This window comes from Equus asinus, chromosome 14 (assembly GCF_041296235.1).
Source record: "Equus asinus isolate D_3611 breed Donkey chromosome 14, EquAss-T2T_v2, whole genome shotgun sequence".
NCBI lineage: Eukaryota > Metazoa > Chordata > Mammalia > Perissodactyla > Equidae > Equus > Equus asinus.
Genome location: NC_091803.1, coordinates 1580724 through 1600038, shown reverse-complemented (window position 1 = coordinate 1600038; position 19315 = coordinate 1580724). Strand labels below are relative to the sequence as shown.

Genomic DNA, 19315 nt, shown 5'->3' with positions numbered 1-19315 from the left:
ATAAAATTATGACACTCGATAAACCTTCCTGGGGAAACAAATTTTCCACGGTTATGTGACCAGTTCCAGTTGGATTTGTAACTTTAATTTGTTACTTATTGAATTTTTTGTCATCAGCTAATTGTGAAGTCCATGCTGGGGTGATGGGCGAGTCAGGCTCGTGGGCTCAGGAAGCACCGGGCACAGCAGCCGGGGGCCGGTCGGCTCTCGACCACCCACCCCGGTCTTCCTCCAGACTCGCCTGAGAAGGAAGGGCCTAGGCAGGGGTGGTGGACGGCACCGATGCTCGGGTAGTGGAGCAGTTGGCACGGTCTCTCCTCGGGACACAGTTGGGCCTCAGCTCGTGGAAGCACCAACAGAGAGAACGCCACGTGGATGGGGACCTTGGCCCCCACACCTGGAGGGCGGCTCCCGAGGTCTCGCTCCCCACGTCCGTTTCAGCTCCATGAATCTGCCTTTGAGCCAGTGCTGGTATGGGCTGACCCTGCAGCTCGCCTGGACGCCCTGCCCTGTGGGGCTGGGGGCTGGGAGGGGCACCTGGCCGGACACAGAGTGAGGCTGTACCAGGCCAGACGACCTTTCTCCAGCAGCTGCCCCAGAACACGTGTGCTGGAGAGGGATGCGCTGTGCCAGGAGTCCTGGAGGTGCATGAGTGCTGTGTGGATAAGATCGTCTGCTGTCGTCCTGTCACTATGGGGGCCTTGTTTATAGGCCAGTGCATCGGACACTCCATCCAGGTGCTACTGCCCTTCACTGCCGTCCTTTGAGATCGGCTCAGTACCCACCTCCTTCATCAGGGCATGGAGGCTCCGGGGACGAGAGCACTGGCCTCAGTTGCCCTGCAGATCTTGTAGAAACCCCCCTCTTCCTGGGCCGTGCTGTCCCCGGGCAGAGGCCGCTGAGCCCTGCATCTTGCTCCCCGCTGTGGCCCACACACCGGAAGCCTTGACACCTCTGGGCGCCTGTTGGGAGTGCAGGCTCTCAGGCCCCGCAGACCTGCTGAATCCGCATCGACAGGTCACAAGAGCCCCGGATGTTCCTGTGCACTGGGGGTGAGAAGTGGGGCTCCGGGAAGCCTGGGCTTTCTTTGGGGGCTGATCTTCTCTATCGTGAGCTCATAGTGGGCGTCTGTCCGTGACAGCAGGTTGGAGAAGCGTGGGCCAGGAGAGGGCACACGCTGGCCCCCAGCTCACGCCTGGAATCTGTCAGGGACCAGGTCTCCTGCGTCCACACTCGGGGTCTGGGGCTGGAAGAATCCAGTCCTGTGGCTTCAGGCCCACAGTGCAGAAGGGAGACATGTGGGCAGCCCTCAGGGGAGTCTGGGGCTCCTTTCCTGGTGCCGGACACCTTTTACGCAGGTCGGTCAGAACAGCTCAGTTCCTGGACCCGGGGACACCCTGGGTCTCCACAGGCCTTCCCCTGCTGGCCTCGAGGTTTTCTCCCTTGGTGAGCATCTTAGGAAAGGATCTTCCAGTCCTGGCTCAGGAGGGCTGCCCATCTCTCCCAGGGCCCTGACTTCTGGGCTCATGCTGCCAGCCTTAATAATCCCTTCTAGCAGGGCACCCCGAGCGTGATTCTGTGTGGCTCTAAGACGGGTCCTGACACTGTGTGGGCAGTGTGTCATCCCATGAGACCTGAGCTGCACTGTTACCTGGCGCCAGCTTCTTCCCAAAACATGGAGGAAGGGTGCCGGTGTGGCTGGTGCTGGGTGATGCGCTGCAGCCTAGGATCGTGGCTGAGGGTCCCGTGAGCTCCATGGGAAGATGAGGTGCTCCCTGAGGCCAGCGCCGTTTCAGTGGGGACCCCGGGACCTTTCAGGGAGCTTAGATGGATCTCTCCTCAAACCCACTTCCTGGCCTCGTCCCACTCATGTTTTCCTGGGCTGTTGGTGAGACTCAGGAAGTGACACTGACCCAGGCCACAGGGGACACAGCAGACTCAGGGAGGGGTGCCCCCACCCCTGCTGTGTGGGGCCTGTGCCCACTGCAGGTCTCCATGACTTCTGTAGCTCGATACCAGTGGTCAGAGAGAGTGCCCAGACCAAAGGTGGGGCCACAGGCTCACTGGGCACTGGTCGTGCTCAGGCTGCACCTCGAGAGGAGCTGAGTCTCTGTCTTGGCCTCGGTGGGCTCTGTCAACGTCGTGCATCAGATGCTGCTAAGCGTTTGGCTTGAGCTCTTTGAGGAGCTGTGTGAGGGGCTCCCCGCCTGATGGCATGCCCCCTGAACTTGATCCCAAGCCTACACTCCTGCTCCTGTCTCCATGTGGTGTCACAGGTGTTTCTGCAGCATCACGTTACCACCCCGGGCCTGACCACCTGCCCTCTGTGTCCACAGGAGCGGGACGGCATGCGTGCCATCCTGGGGTCCTACGACAGTGAGCTGACCCCCGCAGAGTACTCGCCCCAGCTGACCCGGCGCATGCGTGAAGCAGAGGACATGGTGCAGAAGGTGCACGCCCACAGCTCGGAGGTGGAGGTGAGTGCAGCCGGCTGTCTGCCTTCCCGCCCACTCCACCATGCGGCTTCGGGCCACGGTCCTGCGGCCAGGGGAGGAGGCCCACGCAGGGGCTGCGGTGGGTCCTGCCACGCGCAGACCTTCAGTCCTGATTTGAGGTCGACTGCAGCTCCACTGAGCCATCATAAATATGGGTGCGCTAATAGCCATTTTGTTACAACACTGGCTCCGTGTGAAGCGTTGATGAAGAGAGATGTGCAGGGCAGCCTCTCTGACACCTCCAGCCGCCCCTGCATCTTTCAGTTGAGAGATTCTTCCTGTCTTCCCGCCATATGCACACTAATCAGTTCATTACGAGGCCGACGGCATGGCACCTCCAGTGCCATATGTTTGGATTTCTGGTGTGTCGGGTGATGAGGGGCTGTCGGTGACCTCAGAAATGATTCACTCGTGCGGTTGCCCTGCCTTGCTGTGCGGGGCCTGCAAGTCTAGCCCACAGCCCTGAGGCTCGCAGCATGGGCCCAGCCGTCCCTCAGGATGGGTCTGATGCACCACGCAAAGGCGGAGGCTTCCTCTCTCCTCCCTGTCTTCACTTCTTGAGTCCTGCCCGCAGGGGGCATACTCGTCCGGCTTGCACAGGACTGTCCCAGTTTCAGCAGAGAAAGTCCCTGACTTTGCCCTGTTTCCATGGTCAGCAGTGCAGCAGAGTGGTCAGCCAGCCTCCCTGTGCACCTGGAGCGGGGGCAGAGTTCAGGAGCTGGGGAGGCCACAGGCTCAGCTGGCTTCCCCACCACGTCCACTGCTCCTCTGTCGTGGTCGTTGCCGTGGAAGTTCACGTGGCCAGTCTCGGCACAGGGTGGCAGGCCTGGGCAGAGGAGCGGCGAGCAGCTGCTCTCCAGCCGTGGCAGCCACCTTCACCCTGTCGATGTTGGGGCTCCTGTCTTGGCCCTGTTTCCTCCTGGACACGGGCCCTGATGGGCGCTCTGGAAGCAGGCCAGCTCTTTGCCAGCTTCCTGCCCTCCACCTAGGCCACAGTGACCCCAGATCTTCACTGGGATAGAGACCCCTGCGCATAGCTCCTGCTCCCTCAAGTCCTCTGTCTGAGGCTGGGGTTACCCTGGGGCCCAGTGGCAGTGCTCTGGACGCTGGCTTTGCTCACCTTCCTGGCTGCTGGAGCAGAGGCCCCGCCCTCCCAGCAAAGCCATTCCACTGCCCAGGGGCTGGAGGGCTGTGGCTCTTGCTTTCTGGGGTCTGGGGGGCCGGGGCCATGTATTTCTGGCCATCTGGTCATTTCCCACATGCCCTCTGTACCTGTCCTGCACAACAGGCCCCTTTTAACTCCCACAAGGGCCCCACCCGGGCCTGAGCTGCTTCTGGGGGGAGGACCAAAGTTCAGAGAGGCGGCAGCCAGGCCTTCCTGGGCCAGGACAGCCGGGCACTGTTCCCTCGCCTTTTTGGAGCATCACCAGGCAGGTGAGGAGAGGCTGACCACCTTTGGGTGTTGGGAGTCGGCAGCCCCTTACTCTGGAAAGTGGAGGCAGTGGTTGGATTCAGTGTGCCAGTTCTGCCCAGAGGCCTGGGTCCACTTGGTGTTGAGAACTGTACACCTCCTGGCCTCCACCAGGTGGCAGCAGACAAAGCCAGCCCATCCTTCTGTAAGTCCAGTCCGGGTGGGGTGGGGGCTGTGCTCATGGCCAAGACCCAAGATCCCTTCTCGTCCCCTTCCCAGCCCTCTCTTGGAACCCGTGCTGGAGAAGGGGGTCATCCCCTGTCTCCTCTGTCCCCCTCTTCCTCCTGTTCCCCTCCCCTCTTCCACCCCTCCAGTCTGGCCTGGTCCTCCTTCCTTCCCTCACCCCCACCCCCCTGCCCTAGGCATCCTCTGACCTGGTCTGTACCTGGCACCACTATGCATAGGCTCTCTGCTCAGCAAGGCCCTGGGAGCCCCCCGCACAGTGAGGGGTCAGTGGGACTGGACTGGCATATGTAGGGGCTGTGCGTGCAGTTTCCCCAGAGCTAGCGAAGGAGCTTGGCTAGGGCGAGGCTGCCTCCACAGGAGGTCGGGGAGCACCCCCTGGAGGGGGCGGTGCCGGGTGGTACGGCTGAGGACCAAGGGTCCTGGGTGAGCCGGGTGTGGATGCCTGCCCCGTACGGGATCTGCAGTGGTCCTTTCACAAGGAGGACCCGATGAGTCAGTTACGTGCTGGCTGCGCTGGAGAGAGTGGGCCTCTGCTCTCAGGGTTGGTTGTGGGGTGAGGACGGGGTGTGGAGTTTGAGGGCCCACATGGAGGCTTTTAGCTTTTCCAAGAGCTCTGCTCTCATCCCCCTTTCAGTGATGTACATTTTCCTCACAGAGCAGTCAGGTCGCTCACGTTGCCACACGCCGTGTAGCCATGGAGTGAGGGGTGGGACCAGGTCTCTGGCAGCCCAAGTGTGGGCAACCGCCATTGCTGGCTGGAACCGAAGGGGTTTCTCCCAGATATGAGGAACATGACAGAAGTGACCTGCACGGGGAAGCCCATGGGGAGCAGAAGGCTCTTCTCTGCCGTCTGTGGAGAGTGACACCTTTTTAAATCGAGAACAGGCGTGAGGACCTCACCTTGTCCCTGTGCATTACAGCCAGCCACCCCAGCACCCCGTCACCGGCCAACCGAATTCCCTGGGTGCGCCCAGCGAGGTTAAGCGTCATAGCCGTTCTTTCTTGGGCTCTTGGGTGGCTCCGTGAGCATCTTGGAAAGTGTGCAACCCTGAAAGGGAAGAGCCCACATTCGATCAGGACTGTTTCTCTTGGCCAGCATCACACAGACACAAAGCAAGCACCGGGAGTGTGTCCTTGCTCTCCTGTGGCCCTGGGGCCACCCCGTTCTCCACAGTGTGGATGCTTGTCATCCCTGGAGGAAGTCTGAGTTAGGGAGAATGTGGCCCCAACTTCAGAAACTAAACCCTTTAGCAAAGAAAAGGAAAGGATTTGGAGAGGGGGAGGGGATGTCTTGGAGTCAGGAAAGAGGTGGGACGAGCTCCCAGGTGAAGTGGATTTGAAGTGACGGTGCCCACCATGCCCAGAGCTGCAGCACCGAGAGCAGCCCGACCAGTCCCGCCCGCTGTGAGAGCCAGTGACTGCATGTGGAAGGAGCACGGAGCTGGTCAGAGGACCCCGGGCAAGTCCCGCCTCTTCTGCTGTCACCTTCTGTGACTGACCTCTCACTCTAACAGGGTTCCTGGGTATCCTGGGCCCCCCAGGTGAGGGTGGGTGGGCAGAGGTCGGGCCATTGCAGTAACTGTCATTCTATCTGTAGACCAGGATGGGGAGAGCACCTGGAGGCATTTCGAGGTGCTTGGTTCCAGCAGGGTGAAGGACTATAGAGAGGAACCCTTGGCAAGGTGGCACACGGGTCATTTGATGTGGTGGTTCCTTGGGAAGCAGGATATCGAGAGAAAAGGGTGGAGTGCCCCTCTGCTGGGCCCAGGTAGCAGCCGGGGCTGGGGCCTGGCTCTGCTCTGTTTGCAGTTTGCTGACCCTTCTCGCAGGTTCTAGAGCCTCATGGAGATTCCAGGAGGGGGTGGCAGAGCCTCACTTGAAGGCGAAACACCAAAACTGGACTGCTGGCCTGACTCAGCTTTAGTCCCTGCCATTTCCTGTTAGAGCTGAGAGTTGCTGTGCACATCTGAATGGATGGAGTAGATGGTCGATGGATCAGGGATGGGTAGGTGGTGAGTACGGGAGCGGGGGATCCATTCTCTCTATTCGTGTTGACTGAGCGCTACTCTGTGGCAGTCCTGGGACCCCCAGCCCAGACGCCCTTCCTGTCTCCAGCCTGACCCTTTGTGGAGATAGGCCTCTGGGTCAAGACTGTCCGCTGTGAGGCAGCTCAGACACTGGGCACCCGGGCTCTGAACCCGGTGTCGCCCTCTGAGGCCCTGAGCGGCTTCCAGGCCCTCTCAGGTTGGTGCCTCAGTGTGGATCCTCTGATGCGGTAACGGGGAAACATTGCCATTCATCTGGTGCTGCACGCCTTGCCTCTCCTTGGCTTGCCTCTTCTCGCCTCTCCTCTCCTCGCCTCTCCTCGCCTCTCCTCTCCTCTCCTCACCTCGCCTCGCTGTGCCAGCGCTCCAGGGCAGGGCTTGTCATCTCCACTTTGCAGTGGAGGAAACTGAGTCCCTGGTGGAGGAGGGCCGAGCCGGGACTGGTCTCTCTGCCTTCACTGCAGCACGGCCGCTGCTCGGGCGCCCTCGCCAGGCCATCCTTCGGCGCCGTCCAGCCAGGAGCCAGCCCCCCTGCCCAGGCCCACTCCCGCCTCTCAGCAGGCCCAGCCCCTCAGCTGCTGTGTGGCCCCAGACCTGCGCTCCTGCTCCAGGCCGAGCCCTAACAGGCAGGGAGGCCCTCTCTTGCTGTTGCAGTTCTCAGGCCCCAAGGAAGGGAACCAGCTCTGAGATGCCCCAGGCTTTGACCCCGCCCTCTAGGTCATGGTGCCCTCACACCGGACCCTGGACCCCCCACCCAGTAGGCTGCGGGCTGGTGCCTCCTGGGCTTTTGGGGGGTGGGTTTCCCTAGTCTTGTTTCATTAGCATCTTACATGTCAGGAATCGGAGAACCAGCACACTTGGAGAGCTTTGAAAGCAGCTGCACGCTGCCTGTCGAAAGTTTATTTGCTGAGTGTCACATACTGACACACGGTGAAGAGCTATGTAACTTCACAGGACCCATTGGCTGAGGGTCCCTTCATGTCTCCCAGACAGCCCATCCATTGTTCTGCCGGGAGGCAAGCACCATTTGTGGGGCGCAGGCTGGCTCAGGAGGAGCAGGGGAGGACCAGTTACGCCCCAGGACCACCTGTTTTGTTCAGCTGTCCTAAAGAGCCACAGGGACAGTGTGGTGCATGCTGGGAAAACGCCCCCACGGCCCCCCGGGCCTGATTACAGAGATGGATTAACTCAAGTAACGAGGACGTTGCCTCCCCCGCCCACCTGATGTCTCATCGCTGGTCCAGAAGGCAGGGTCCAGGGGACCGTTGAGAGGGAGAATGTCGTGAGCCGTGTTGGGGTTCAGGGTGTGCCTGACGTGCCCATCGGAAACTTCTTTCTGCTTCTCCCCACCTCCACCGATTTCTCTTTTCCTTCGTTTCCAGTCTCTGTCCCTTGTCTCCCTTATTTTCCTTCTGTTCTCTCTTCATGTCTGTTTCTATGGTGTCCCTTCTCTCTCCTCTTTGGCTTCCCTCTCCACCCCAGCCCTCACCCCAAGCTCTTGTTTCTTCTCACTCAGGGGTCAGCAGGCTTCGTCTGTAAAAGGCCAGTCGATTCTGCGGGCTGTGCGACCACATGGTCTCGGTCCCAGCCCCTCGGCTCTGGAGTTGTAGCTGGAGAGTGGCCGTGGCCATCTGTAAATGGTGGGCGTGCTGTGTGCCAATAAAGCTTTATTGACAAAGCAGGGGGGCTGGATTTGGGTGCAGACTGTAGCTGTTGGACCCCTGTTCTAGTGTGTCTCTTGTGCCCGAGGAGAGAGCTGCGTGACCCCACAGGACGTCGCTCGCCCTCTGTGCCGGGAACCCGTAGCCGGGGTGTCCCCGCCCCCTGGGTGCAGGGAGAGCCGGATCCGGACCTCGTCTTCACTGGCGGGGAGCGGGGAGCACGGGGGCACGGGGATTTGGAGAGCTCATCGGCTTCTTCCAGTCATTGCATTTCACCCGTTTAGCTTAATCAGTCAGTTCTAATGGGGAACATGTTTTGATCCTGGCAAAAACATTTCAGTAAAACAAACGGGAAGTGTTGAGAGTGGGAGAATCCCAGTAGCCTGACTCTGGTGAAGTTTGTGCCGTTTTGCATGGATTTTATTTATTCCGTTTAATAAAGCGGCTGCGGATGTTGGTAGCATATGTCACGAATCCTCCTCTGTCGACGGAGCTATAAATATGCAGTGCATGCTGCCTTGATTCAACATATCAGCCTGATTTGTTTTTCCAATTTATTTAATTAAAACAGATTATGGTGCTGCTGGCTGCATGGAGGGATGTGGAAAGTCCCAATTTGGGGTTACAGTGGATCTGAAATAATTTCCGACTTCCAGCTCGGGAGGATGAGCGTCACCGTGCGTGCATCTCCCTCTCCCCCCGTCACTGCTGTCAGGGCGCAGATGAGACAGTTTCTGTCCTCACCTCCTTGCATGGGTGGCTCGCTTCAGGAAGAACGTCAGCTTTTGAACCGTAGGTCGTTCACCAGGTCCAGTCCCTTTCTTAGGAATGTGTGCATTTACGGCTCCCCTCATATAGTGAACTTGAGCTGACTCTCCTCGAATGAAGCACAGATAAAACCGAGTGAAGCATCTTGAGGCAGAGTTAGAAGATAAGCAATATGTTAAAGAGAAGTGGAAACAGGAAGGGAGTTAACATGAAGAAAGCAGCTGCGGAAACCCAGGTGTGGGAGTCCGCTGCGATGGACCCGGTGTCTCAACGTGCAGAGACCGAGGGGGACACAGGACAGGTTGCCGCTCTCAGCACCGGCTCCTAGAGTCAGGACAGGGGTGTCTGTGCAGGAGGTCAGAGCCGGGAACAAGCGGCTTCTGTTTACGGGGCTGTTGCATGTGCCAAATTCTTTACATACCTTTTTTGGTTTAATTCCCACAACAGCTCCGGGAGGTGGGAGTTAATACCCATTTTATAGATGGGGTAGATGATGCTCTGTGAGCTGAGGAGATTAAAGCTTGTAGAGGTCCAGTCGCTGCCCCAGCTTTACGGAGATGTGATTGACAGATCAAGCTGTGTGTGCTTAAGGTGTGCGATAGGATGATTTGACGCTTGTCTACACAGTCAATCCTGATCGCAGTCAGCGAATCAGCATACCCCTCACCTCACATCGTTCTGTTTGCGTGTGAGAGCACTTAAGACCTGCTTTCTTAGCGTGTTTCTAGTATATAATGTTATTGTTAACTCGAGTCTGTACCGTGTACAGCGTGCTGTGCGTTAGGTCCCCAGGTCTTAGTCACCTTATAACAAGTTTGTCCCCTTGACCAGCAGCCCCCAGTCCTCCCCGTCCGCCCGGCTCCTGGCAGCCACCATTCTACTCTCTGTTTCTATGAGTTTGACTCTTTTAGATTCCACACATACGTGACGTCATGCAGTATTTATCCTTCTGCGTCTGGCTTATTTCACTTAGCATGATGTCCTCCGGTTTTATCCATGTTGTCATAAATTACAGGATCTACTTCTTTTTTAAGGTTGAATAGTATTCCGTTATATGTATATACCACATCATCTTTATCCATTCATCCTTGGACAGACACTTTGTTTGTTTCCATGTCTTGGCCCTTGTGAATGATGCTGCAGGGGACATGGGAGTGCAGATAGCTCTTCAAGATAGTGATTTTATTTCCTTTGGCTATATTCCCAGAAGTGGAGTTGCTGGGTCATATGAATCAGTTCTATTTTTAATTGTTTGAGAAAGCCTCCATCCCGTTTCCCATAGTGGCTGGGCCGGTTTACAGACCCACCAGCAGTGCACAGCACGTCCTCGCCAACGCTTGCTCTCTGAGGCCTGTTTGACGATGCCCATCCTGACAGGGTGAGGTGATTGTCTCCTTGTGGCTCTGATTGCATTTCCCCGATACTTAGTGATGCTGAGCACCTTTTCATGGACCTGTCAGCCATTTGTAGTATTCTTTGGAAAAATTTCTGTTCAGGTCCTTTGCCCATTTTTTAATTAGGTATTTCTATTTCTGCTATTGAGTTTTATGAATTCCTTGTATATATTGGCTGTTAACCCCTCGTCAGATACATGGTTTGCAAATATTTTCTCCTATTCGGTAGGTTGCCTTTCCTTTTTTTCATGGTTTTCTTTGCTGTGCAGAAGGCTTTTAGTTTATTTTTTGCTTTTGTTGCTTGTGCTTTTGGTGTCGTATCTAAAAAACCATCGCCAAGACCAATGTCAAGAAGCTTTTTCCCTGTTTTTTTTCCTACGAGTTTTATGGTTTTAGGTCTTTAATCTCTTTTGAGTTGATTTTTGTGTATGGTGTAAGATAAGGGTCCAGTTTCAGTCTTTTGCATGTGGTTATCCAGTTTTCCCAGCGCCATTTTTTGAAGAGACTCTGTTTCCCACCCTCGTGTATCCTTGGCACCCTTGTCAAAGATTAGTTGACTGTATGTGTGTAGATTTATTTCTGGGCTCCCTATTCTGTTCTGTTGATCTATGTGTCTGTTTTTATGCCAATACCATACAGTTTCGATTACTGCAGTTTATAATATAATTTGAAAGCAGGAAGTGTGATACCTCCAGCTTTGTTCTTCTTGCTCAAGATCCCTTTAGCTATTAGAGATATTTTGTGCTTCCATACAAATTGTAGGATTTTTTTCTATTTTTCAAAAATGTCATTGGAATTTTGATAGGGATTGCGTTGAATCTGTAGATTGCTCTGGGTAGTATGGACGTGTTAACAGTATTACTGCTTCCAGCCCATGAGCACAGAATATCTTTCCATTTATTTGTGTCTTTAGTTTTCTGTCATCAATATCTTATAATTTTGAGTATATAGATCTCTTACCTCCTTGGTTAAATTTATTCCTAAGTATTTTTATTGTTTTTTGATGCTATCATAAGCGGGATTGTTTTATTTCTTTTTCAGATAGTTCATTGTTAGTGTATAGAAATGCAACTTATTTTTGTGTGTTGATTTTATATCCTGTAACTTCACTGAATTCACTTATTCTGACAGTTTTGGTGGGATCTTTAGGATTTTCTATATATAAGATCACGTCATCTGCAAACAGATTTTTACTTCTTTTCCGATTAGGATGCCTTTTATTTCTTTTTCTTGCCTGATTGCTCTGGCTCGAATTTCCAGTACCATGTTGAATAAGAGTGGTGAGAGTGGGCACCCTTGTCTTGTTCCTGAGCTTTCGACCTCTCACCGTTGAGTATGATGTTACCTGTGGGCTTGTCCTATATGGCCTTTATTATGTTGAAGGACATTCTTTTGGGACCTAATTAATTTTTATCAAGAAGGGATGTTGAATTTTGTCAAATGCTTTTTCCTCATCTATTGAGATGATCATGTGATTTTTATCCTTCATTCTGTCAGTAGGGTGTATCACGTTTTGTTGAGGATTTTTACATCTATGTTCATCAGGATGTGGGCCTGTGGTTTCCTTTCTTGTGGTGTCCTTGTCTGGCTTTGGTGGCAGGGTTATGCTGGCCTTATAAAATGAGTGAGGATGTCCTCCCGCCTTTGGTGTTTGGAGGCGTTTGGGAAGGATTTGGCTTTAGTTCTTTAGCTGGTAGAATTTGCCAGGCAAGCTGCGAGGTCCAGGGCTTTTCTTTGTTGGGAGGTTTTTTTATTACTGATTCAATCTCCTTACTCGTTATGAGTCTTCAGATGGTCTATTTCTTTGTGCTTCATTCTGGATCAGTTGTATGTTCTAGGACTTTACTCATTTCTTCTAGTTGTCCAGTTTGTTGGTATATAATTGTTCATGGTGGTCTTTTATGATCTTTTGTATTTCTGTGGTATCAGTTGTAATGTCTCCTCTTTTGTTTCTGATTTTATTTACTTGAGTCTTATCCCGTTCTTTCTTAGTCTAGCTGAAGGTTTGTCAATTTTGTTTATCTTGTACAGAAACCAGCTCTTAGTTCTGCTGATCTCCTCCTTCTCCGCGGGGTGGCTGTCTGAGTCAGTGTGTGTGGGGAGGATAGTGGGAGGCTCCTGCTCCACCCCGAGCTGACCCTCGGATCTGTCCCTTGTTTCAGGTCCACCGCTGGGATGAGGAGACTTTGGGATTGGCCTGCTTTGTCTGGTGATGGTCTGAATGGCTTGTGAATACTGTCTGCTGGGGCCTCCCCCAGCTCTGTAGGGGAGCTTGTGGGGGTGGGGCTGCACTTCCGTGGTCCAGGCCCGCTCTGTGAGAACCCTGCCTGCAGGGAACCACCTGGGCTGTTCAAGGGGCTGGGCTGAGCCCAGGACCGGGTCCAGGTGTCCGCTGCGGGAGTGACCCCTGTGGCCCTCTGAGCGCCTTGCGGGCCGCCATGCTCTAGGTCTGAGAGAGGTATCGGCTTCTCAGACTGCGACAGCAGGTCCTGGCGGGTGCACTGGGGCCAGGGCCACCCATCAGAGCCCCAGGCTCTGGGCCGAGCACCTGGCCACATGAGCTGTCTCCCTGCTTGCGTGTCACCGTGCTCTGCAGCCATGAGAAGCGTAGCTCACACCTGTCTTTGGGCTGCCATGCACTTCGGGAGGGCTCCTCTCTGCCCCTTGGGGGCTGCTGCCGGATAGAAGCCATGAGTGGGTCTGGATGCTCTCGCCTGAAGGGCCCCCGATGACCGGCATCGTCTCCTCCTTTTTCCTTACACGTTGTCACTAACCCATGTGTGAAGTGCAGCAGAAAGGCAGGAGGCCTGGGGCTCCCATCTCATTCCCTCGGGGTGACCTGTGATCTTGGGGCCCCCAGACTTCCCTGGTCTCCAGCCTCCCCCCCGTAAGGCGTGTGGGAACCGTGCTCCGTGCTCTCGGGTCCTCCCCAGCCCGGCCATTGAGTTTTGCCCAGCCTGTCCCCAGCCTGTGCCCTACCTGCAGGGCCTGCTTCTCCGCTGTGCCTGGGGTCCTGTGGTGGCGGGGTGCTGGGCCGGCTGCAGCAGTTCTCACTTTGAGACGAAAATAGCCACCGAGGTCTCAAGCAGCCTCTCCCTATCGCAAGCGGTACGTGGCCTGGGGCTCATGTCTGAGCGCATGCGGCTACCTGGAGGCCCAGCTGGAGCACCAGTGCCCCCACCAGGAGGAGCTGTGTGGGCTTCTGGGCACCACTCCAGGCCTGATGTGGCTCTGAGGTCACTCACTGTGGCCGGGGACCCTGGGCTGTGTCAGGGCGTCCTCTCCCCATACCTCGTCCACCTCACATGTGCTCCCGGGTGTGCTGCCTCCTCTGGGACAGGCTGTTCCCTTCTTCCTGTGTCCCCCCCACGTGCACCCCCCACACTCTACCTGCTTCCAGACTTCCGGCTGGCCGCTGGGGATGGGCAGTAACCGGGAGGGTCTGTGCCAGCCTGAGGCTGTTCCAAGTGTCCATTCCCTTCAGGAGGTGCCCTAGGCCTTGCTACCTGTAAGCAGCTGTGCGGAGAGGCTGAGGGGAGCCTCGGGCACACCCCACGGCCCCCACCAGCTGACTGCTCCCTAGCCTCCCGCTGTCAGCCAGAGACCCCCGGAAGGCTCGCCTCCACAGGACCCCTGTCACCATCTTGGGTCCCTCCTGACGTGCAGAGCGAGCGCCAGCTCGGCGAGCACCTACCTGCTTGCTCTCCTTTCCCAGCTGAGGAGACTGGAGAGGGCTGAGCAGGTCACCAGGAGGATGTGACGTCCGAGTCCTCCCGGTGCTGGCAGCGGTCAGGCTGAGTGAAAGGGGCACGTGTGTGCTCCTGCCGGGGTGGCTCTGCCGAGCCCCATTGCCCTGTCGCAGAACGCGGCTTCCTGGAGAGAACCGCCATACCTGAGGCCCAAACTGCGGAGTCTGTGCGCCCCGCTGGATCTCCCTCCAGGAGGTGAGCAGTGACCACTGCACCCCGGCTCCCGGACCTGTGCACTGTGTCTGAGGGTGCCAGCGCACTGTCCTCCTCCCTCCTGAGGCATGAACCCGAGGTCAGGTCCTTGTCTTGCTTTGCACGAGGCCTCGGTGTCCTGGGCAGAGCCAGGAGCCTGCACGTTGTCAGTGGAATGAGTGCTGTGGACACCGTAACCCCGCGCGAGGCCCCCTGTGGCTGAGGAGGCACAGTGGTGGGGCTGACGTGGCCCGAGGCTCCTCTCTGCTTAGGCAGCAGCCTGGCTCTAGCAGAAAACCTCAAGGAGAAAGCAGGAATAAATCAGCTGCACTGTCAGCTGCTTTTCCTGAATCTCTGTGGGGCCGAGCAGGACAGAGTGGGAACAGACGCCAGCCCGTTGAGGGGCTGCTCTTAAAGAACAGCCACTTTCTGCTAGAGGCGATGCCTGCCAATGTCCTGGCTGGGCCCTGGGGGTGGGTTCCCGGGGTGCCCAGCCCCAGCTGCCCGGGGGCATCCATGGGGTGGAGTGACGCTTGTAGGCACAGCAGGAAGGTGTCCATGAGCTCGATCCAGATGTGGGGCCCTGATCTAGGGCCTGGCTGCAGCCTCTTGGAGAGTGGCAGGTGACTGGCCACCGCAGGGGTCTGTCCCTCTGGCATGGTCTGGTCTTCGGAATCCCTCTCGCCCGGTGCTGCCGGCAGACTCTGCACCTTCATCGGGTGAGGTGCACGTGGTGCCCGTCTCCGTCCTCTGTGAGAAAGCCTGGCGTGCTAGAACTGGTGGGTCCTTCAGTGTCCACTCTCCAGGTGTGGACTGGAAGATCCAGGGAGACGTCGTCATCGGGCTGGGCCGCCGGCTGGGGTGGGCAGACATGCCCAACACTCGGTTCAGGTCATTTTGTTTCGGTCAACTGCTTCGGCTCAGTCCTGGTCACCAATTGAGCTTCTTTCTCTGTGACATACTCAAGGATGCTCTTCCGCATGGACATCTCCCTTCACTCGTCAGCTGAGGATGCTGATTCCAGGGCCCACGTGGGGCCACAGTCCCTGCCCAATGCTGGTCTCTCCTCTCCCTGATTTCCTTGGGCCTCCATGTCTCGTACTGGGCGTGGACGTGGCCAGTCAGGTCTGAGTGACTCTGGGTGATGGTGACAAGACTTCAGACTGGCCCTTGGGGAGGCATCTGCTGCCCTGCCCCTCAGTCTCGTGACAGCAGTGGACGTGGAAGATGCATAATTCAGGTGCTGCTGTAGGAGCCTCGAGGGCCTTCCCTCCCCCCAGCAGATCTGGGTGCCTTCTCGCCCACAGACACTGGACCCTGGACCCTCCTTATGTGGCCCGCATACCTGTTGATGCTGTGAGGCCAGGAATGGAGGCTGTTAGCCTCCTGGGGCTGCCGTGAGACGTGACCACAAACCACGTGGCTTAGGACAACAGAAATTTACTCTTTTGCTGTCCTGGAGGCCAGAAGTCGAGGTCAGGGTGTCAGCAGGGCTGATTCCTTCTGAGTCTCCGAGGGAGAGTCTGTTCCAGGCCTCTCTCGCAGCTTCAGGGGGCTCCAGCAGTCCTGGGCATTCCTGGGCTTGTGGCTGCATCACTTTCATCTCTGCTTTTGTTGTCGCGCGGCCTTCTCCCTGTGTCTGTGGGTCTTGCATCCCTCTCCTTTCTCTTACAAGGACAGCTGCCGTTGGATTTGGGCCTGCCCTAAAGCCAGGATGATCTCTTTCGAGATCCTTCATCAAATGAAGATGAAAGGTCCTTTCATCTGTAAGGACCCCATTTCCAAGAAAGGTCCCTTCGCAGGTCCTGGCGTTAGGACTTGACCTGTCTTTTGGGGACAAGATTCAGCCACTCCAGGGAGGAAGGTGTGGTTCCCTGTCAGTGTTGTGACAGCCCCACGTCCAAGGGGGCGTCGGCACGCTGACCCTCCAGCCCAGCCACTGCAGCTGGGAGAAGCCAGCGCTCTGTAGGGGACCAGGGGCCCTGCCCGTGACCTTCCAGCCTGACGGGGTTTAGAAATGTCCTCAGAGCAGGAGTCTTGCCTTCCAGCAAGGTTCACATGCGAAGAACGAAGTCACGGGTCACAGTTTTGGAGCGGGGCGATTGTCTGGTACTGTGCCTGCCTCGGCCTCCGCCTGGCCCCTCCTCACCCAGCATCCGGGTTGGGCCCTCCACTGATCTCTGCTTCTCTTCCCCACAAGTACCGTGGGTGCCGCGGAACCCGGGAAATCTGAGTCTGTTGGGGAGTTGCTGGGGCCCTGGGGCCTTTGATGAAATTACTGCCAGGCTGAGCCTGCGGCAGAGCCCACCCGGGAGCCGCCTGGGACCCTCTTGGGGTCCTCTCGGCTGCCTCTGCACCTCTGGGGCTGGGTACACCTCTCAGTCCCTTGATAGGATTTCCTTCAAAACCGAGTGCTGGTGCTGCCCCAGGCCAGACCACCTGGTGTCCTCCTGGCTCTGCCAGCAGAAGCCCAGGCTGAGGTGCTCTGCTCACGTGTCAGGGGCGCCAGTGACAGTGCCTCCCCTGTGGAGAGAGGTGCCGAGGGTCAGATGAATCAGTCACGTGGAAGCTTCATTGCGTATCGGCCGTTGTTGATCGGCAAACCCCGGGCGGCCCTCTGCCTTGCCCTGAATGCCAGGTTTTGCTAGTATGGGTGTTTTTCTGGGTAGAGATTATATAACTTTCATAAATTCTCAAGGGGAATGTCTAACTCAGAAAAGTGAGGACTCCTTGATTTTGTATTTGAAGAAACTGAAGTTGTGAGGCCTTCCATCTGGGAGGTCAGCCTGGTTATGTGAGGGTGTTCCAGAGCATTTGAGGCATTGATGTCATTTTCCCAACTTAATAATACTCTGTGTGTGTGTGTGTGTGTGTGCTCTGGGAGCATGTGTATGTGTGTGAGCACGTGTGTGGTCTCCTTTTGCCCTGCGTTGGATGTGAGCCCGCCCTGCCCCCCAGCCAGAGTACAGGTACCCCAGGAGCAGAGATCGAGGGCATGGACCTCATGCCGGAGGAGGGACCCCGACTGCATGCAGTCACAGTTGTAGAGGCAGAGGACCGGGACGGGCCGACCCCACTGAGCGGTGTGTGGCAGGGAGCAGGGTGCCTGGGGCTGATGCAGCACCGGGAAGGGCTTCCAGTGGGGTCTGGGGCTCTCCAGGCAGCGTCCACACTGTGCTGTGTGTGGGGCCTGGCCTCCTGGGGCTGGGACTGTCCCAGCATCCTGTGTGAGCCCAGGCCCGGGGGCAGGTGCAGAGGGGATGGAGCCCAGAGACTTGTCAGTGGTCTCAACCAGGCACTGTGGCAATTTGGAGGGGTGCTGGGGTCTGGAGGAGGGTCTGTGGGGCCACTGAGTGTCCAGTGCCGAGAGCGATGGGTTGGGGCTGTGCTGCTGGTAGGATGTGGGGCGGGACGCAGACCTGTGGAGGACAGAGCCCCAGGGCCAACGTGCAGCCTCTGGTCCTCACTGGCAGAGGCGGGGCCGGCTCTTTCTCTGCTTGGGGTCTGGGTCCCAGGGCCCTCTGGCCTCTCCGCCTGCCACATGGTCCTCATGTCCTCCCACCTCGCTCAGGGCTGTGCTTTGCATTTTCCCTGTCCACTGAAGCCGTCCACGTGTCCGACTTCTGGTTCCCAGGGGGGTCTGGGTCGGGGTCAGCTTCCGAGTCAGAAGCCCACTGAGCTTCCTTGTACTGGCGCAGACTTGCCAGGAGCCCTGTGGGCCTGAGACCCGGTGATAACCTGACCCCTCCCTGCCCATTCTGCCTCGACCTGCCGGCCGCTTTCACTACATCTGAAACTTCAAAGTGACTTCAAAATAAAATTTTTAAAGAAACCAATTCAGAGCTGACAGCAGTCGTTGTCGGCCAAGTGTGACTGTATGGCAGAGCCCCCGGCCGTGTGCCCCCTCTCCTCAGGGGGGTGGGTGGCAGAGCCCCCGGCCGTGTGATCCTTCTCCTGAGGGGAGTGGGCGGCAGAGTCCCCGGCCGTGTGATCCCTCTCCTCAGGGGGGTGGGCGGCAGAGCCCCCGGCCATGTGATCCCTCTCCTCAGGGGGGTGGGTGGCAGAGCCCCCGGCCGTGTGATCCCTCTCCTCAGGGGGGTGGGCGGCAGAGCCCCCGGCCATGTGATCCCTCTCCTCAGGGGGGTGGGCGGCAGAGCCCCCGGCCGTGTGATCCCTCTTTGTGAGGGGTGGGCTGCACTGACTGAGGGTGGTACTCTGTGGGAGAAGGGACTTGAGCACCTGCTGGGGTCAGCCCTCATGTTCCCACCTTCTAGAAGCCTCCCCACTGTTCCCAGTGGCAGGTTAACTAACTCAGGAGCACAGGAAAGGGAGTAGAATCAATCCTCAGTACATTATTCTTTCTTATTTTGGGAATTTTAAGTTTTTACAGTCAACTTTGTTGAAATATAGTTTATATGCAGTAAAATTCAGTACAGTTTGATGGATTTTGACAAACGTGTGTAGTTGTGTAACTGCCGCCAAGCCATGGTATGGAGCAGTTTCAGCCCCGGAGCTGCTCTGCACCCCTTGCAGCAGCCCCCCTGCCCGGCCCCGGGGACCCTGTCTGTTTCCTGCCGCCACAGCGTAGCCTTTCCAGGCCTCGTGTCGATGGCGTCCTACGGCCATGTGTCTGCCGCTTTGCTGTGCCCAGGGCTTTTGAGATTCACGCACTTGTTGCATCAACAGTTCATTTCTTTTTATTGCTAAATAGGATTGCATTTTGTACGGCTATATTCAAATTTGGGTCTCCGTCCATCAAGTGGTGGATGTTAGGGTCTTTTCGGTTCCTGCCCATTGTGGATAAAGCTGCAGCGCATCTCCCAACACAAGTCCTCGTGCAGACACGTTTGTGTGTTTCTGGGGTGTGTACCAGGAGAGGGCTTGTTGGGTCCTGGGGAAAACGTGCACTTAACTCTTACCAGAAACTGCCAACCTGCCTGCCCAAGCGGCTGCGCTGTCTCGTGTCCCACCGTCGAGAAGTCTCCCTGCGGCACGTGCCAGAGCTCCAGCGCCCGCGTCCTTCCCACTCTGGGCGCCGTCGGTCTGATCTCCCTGACGACCGAGAACTGCTGGAGCTTCTCCTGTGCTGTCTGGCCGTCAGCGCGCCTTCCCTGGTGAGGCGTCTGTCCGGACCTGCCCCTCATCCTCCTTCTGGGAAGTCTGCCTGCAGCATCCGGGGACTTCTGCCTGGCCCCTCCCTGCCTGTGTCCCAAGGCGCTGCGTGGTGGGCAGTGAGCTGGTCGGTGGCGGCCTGCGTATCTCCTCCTCCCAGGGCCAGAGTTCTGTGCTGTTCTCTGATGCCAGAAAACCATCGTCTCGTGCGTTGTGTCTGGTTTGCTGGTTGACTGAGGCAG

General features: G+C 57.0%; 1 protein-coding gene across 8 annotated transcripts in view; it reads left to right on the top strand.

Moving 5' to 3' along the window:
* Window positions 1-19315, top strand: part of MAD1L1 (mitotic arrest deficient 1 like 1) — a 415485-nt gene that overhangs the window by 215793 nt on the left and 180377 nt on the right. For 7 of the 8 annotated variants that reach the window (XM_014846667.3, XM_014846671.3, XM_044746861.2 and 4 more), the window contains one exon: window positions 2337-2477. The exons of the other annotated variant lie outside the window; for it this stretch is intronic. In XM_014846667.3, coding sequence (XP_014702153.1) covers window positions 2337-2477 — 141 coding nt within the window. The remainder of the gene's footprint in view (window positions 1-2336; window positions 2478-19315) is intronic. 8 annotated transcript variants of the gene reach the window in all.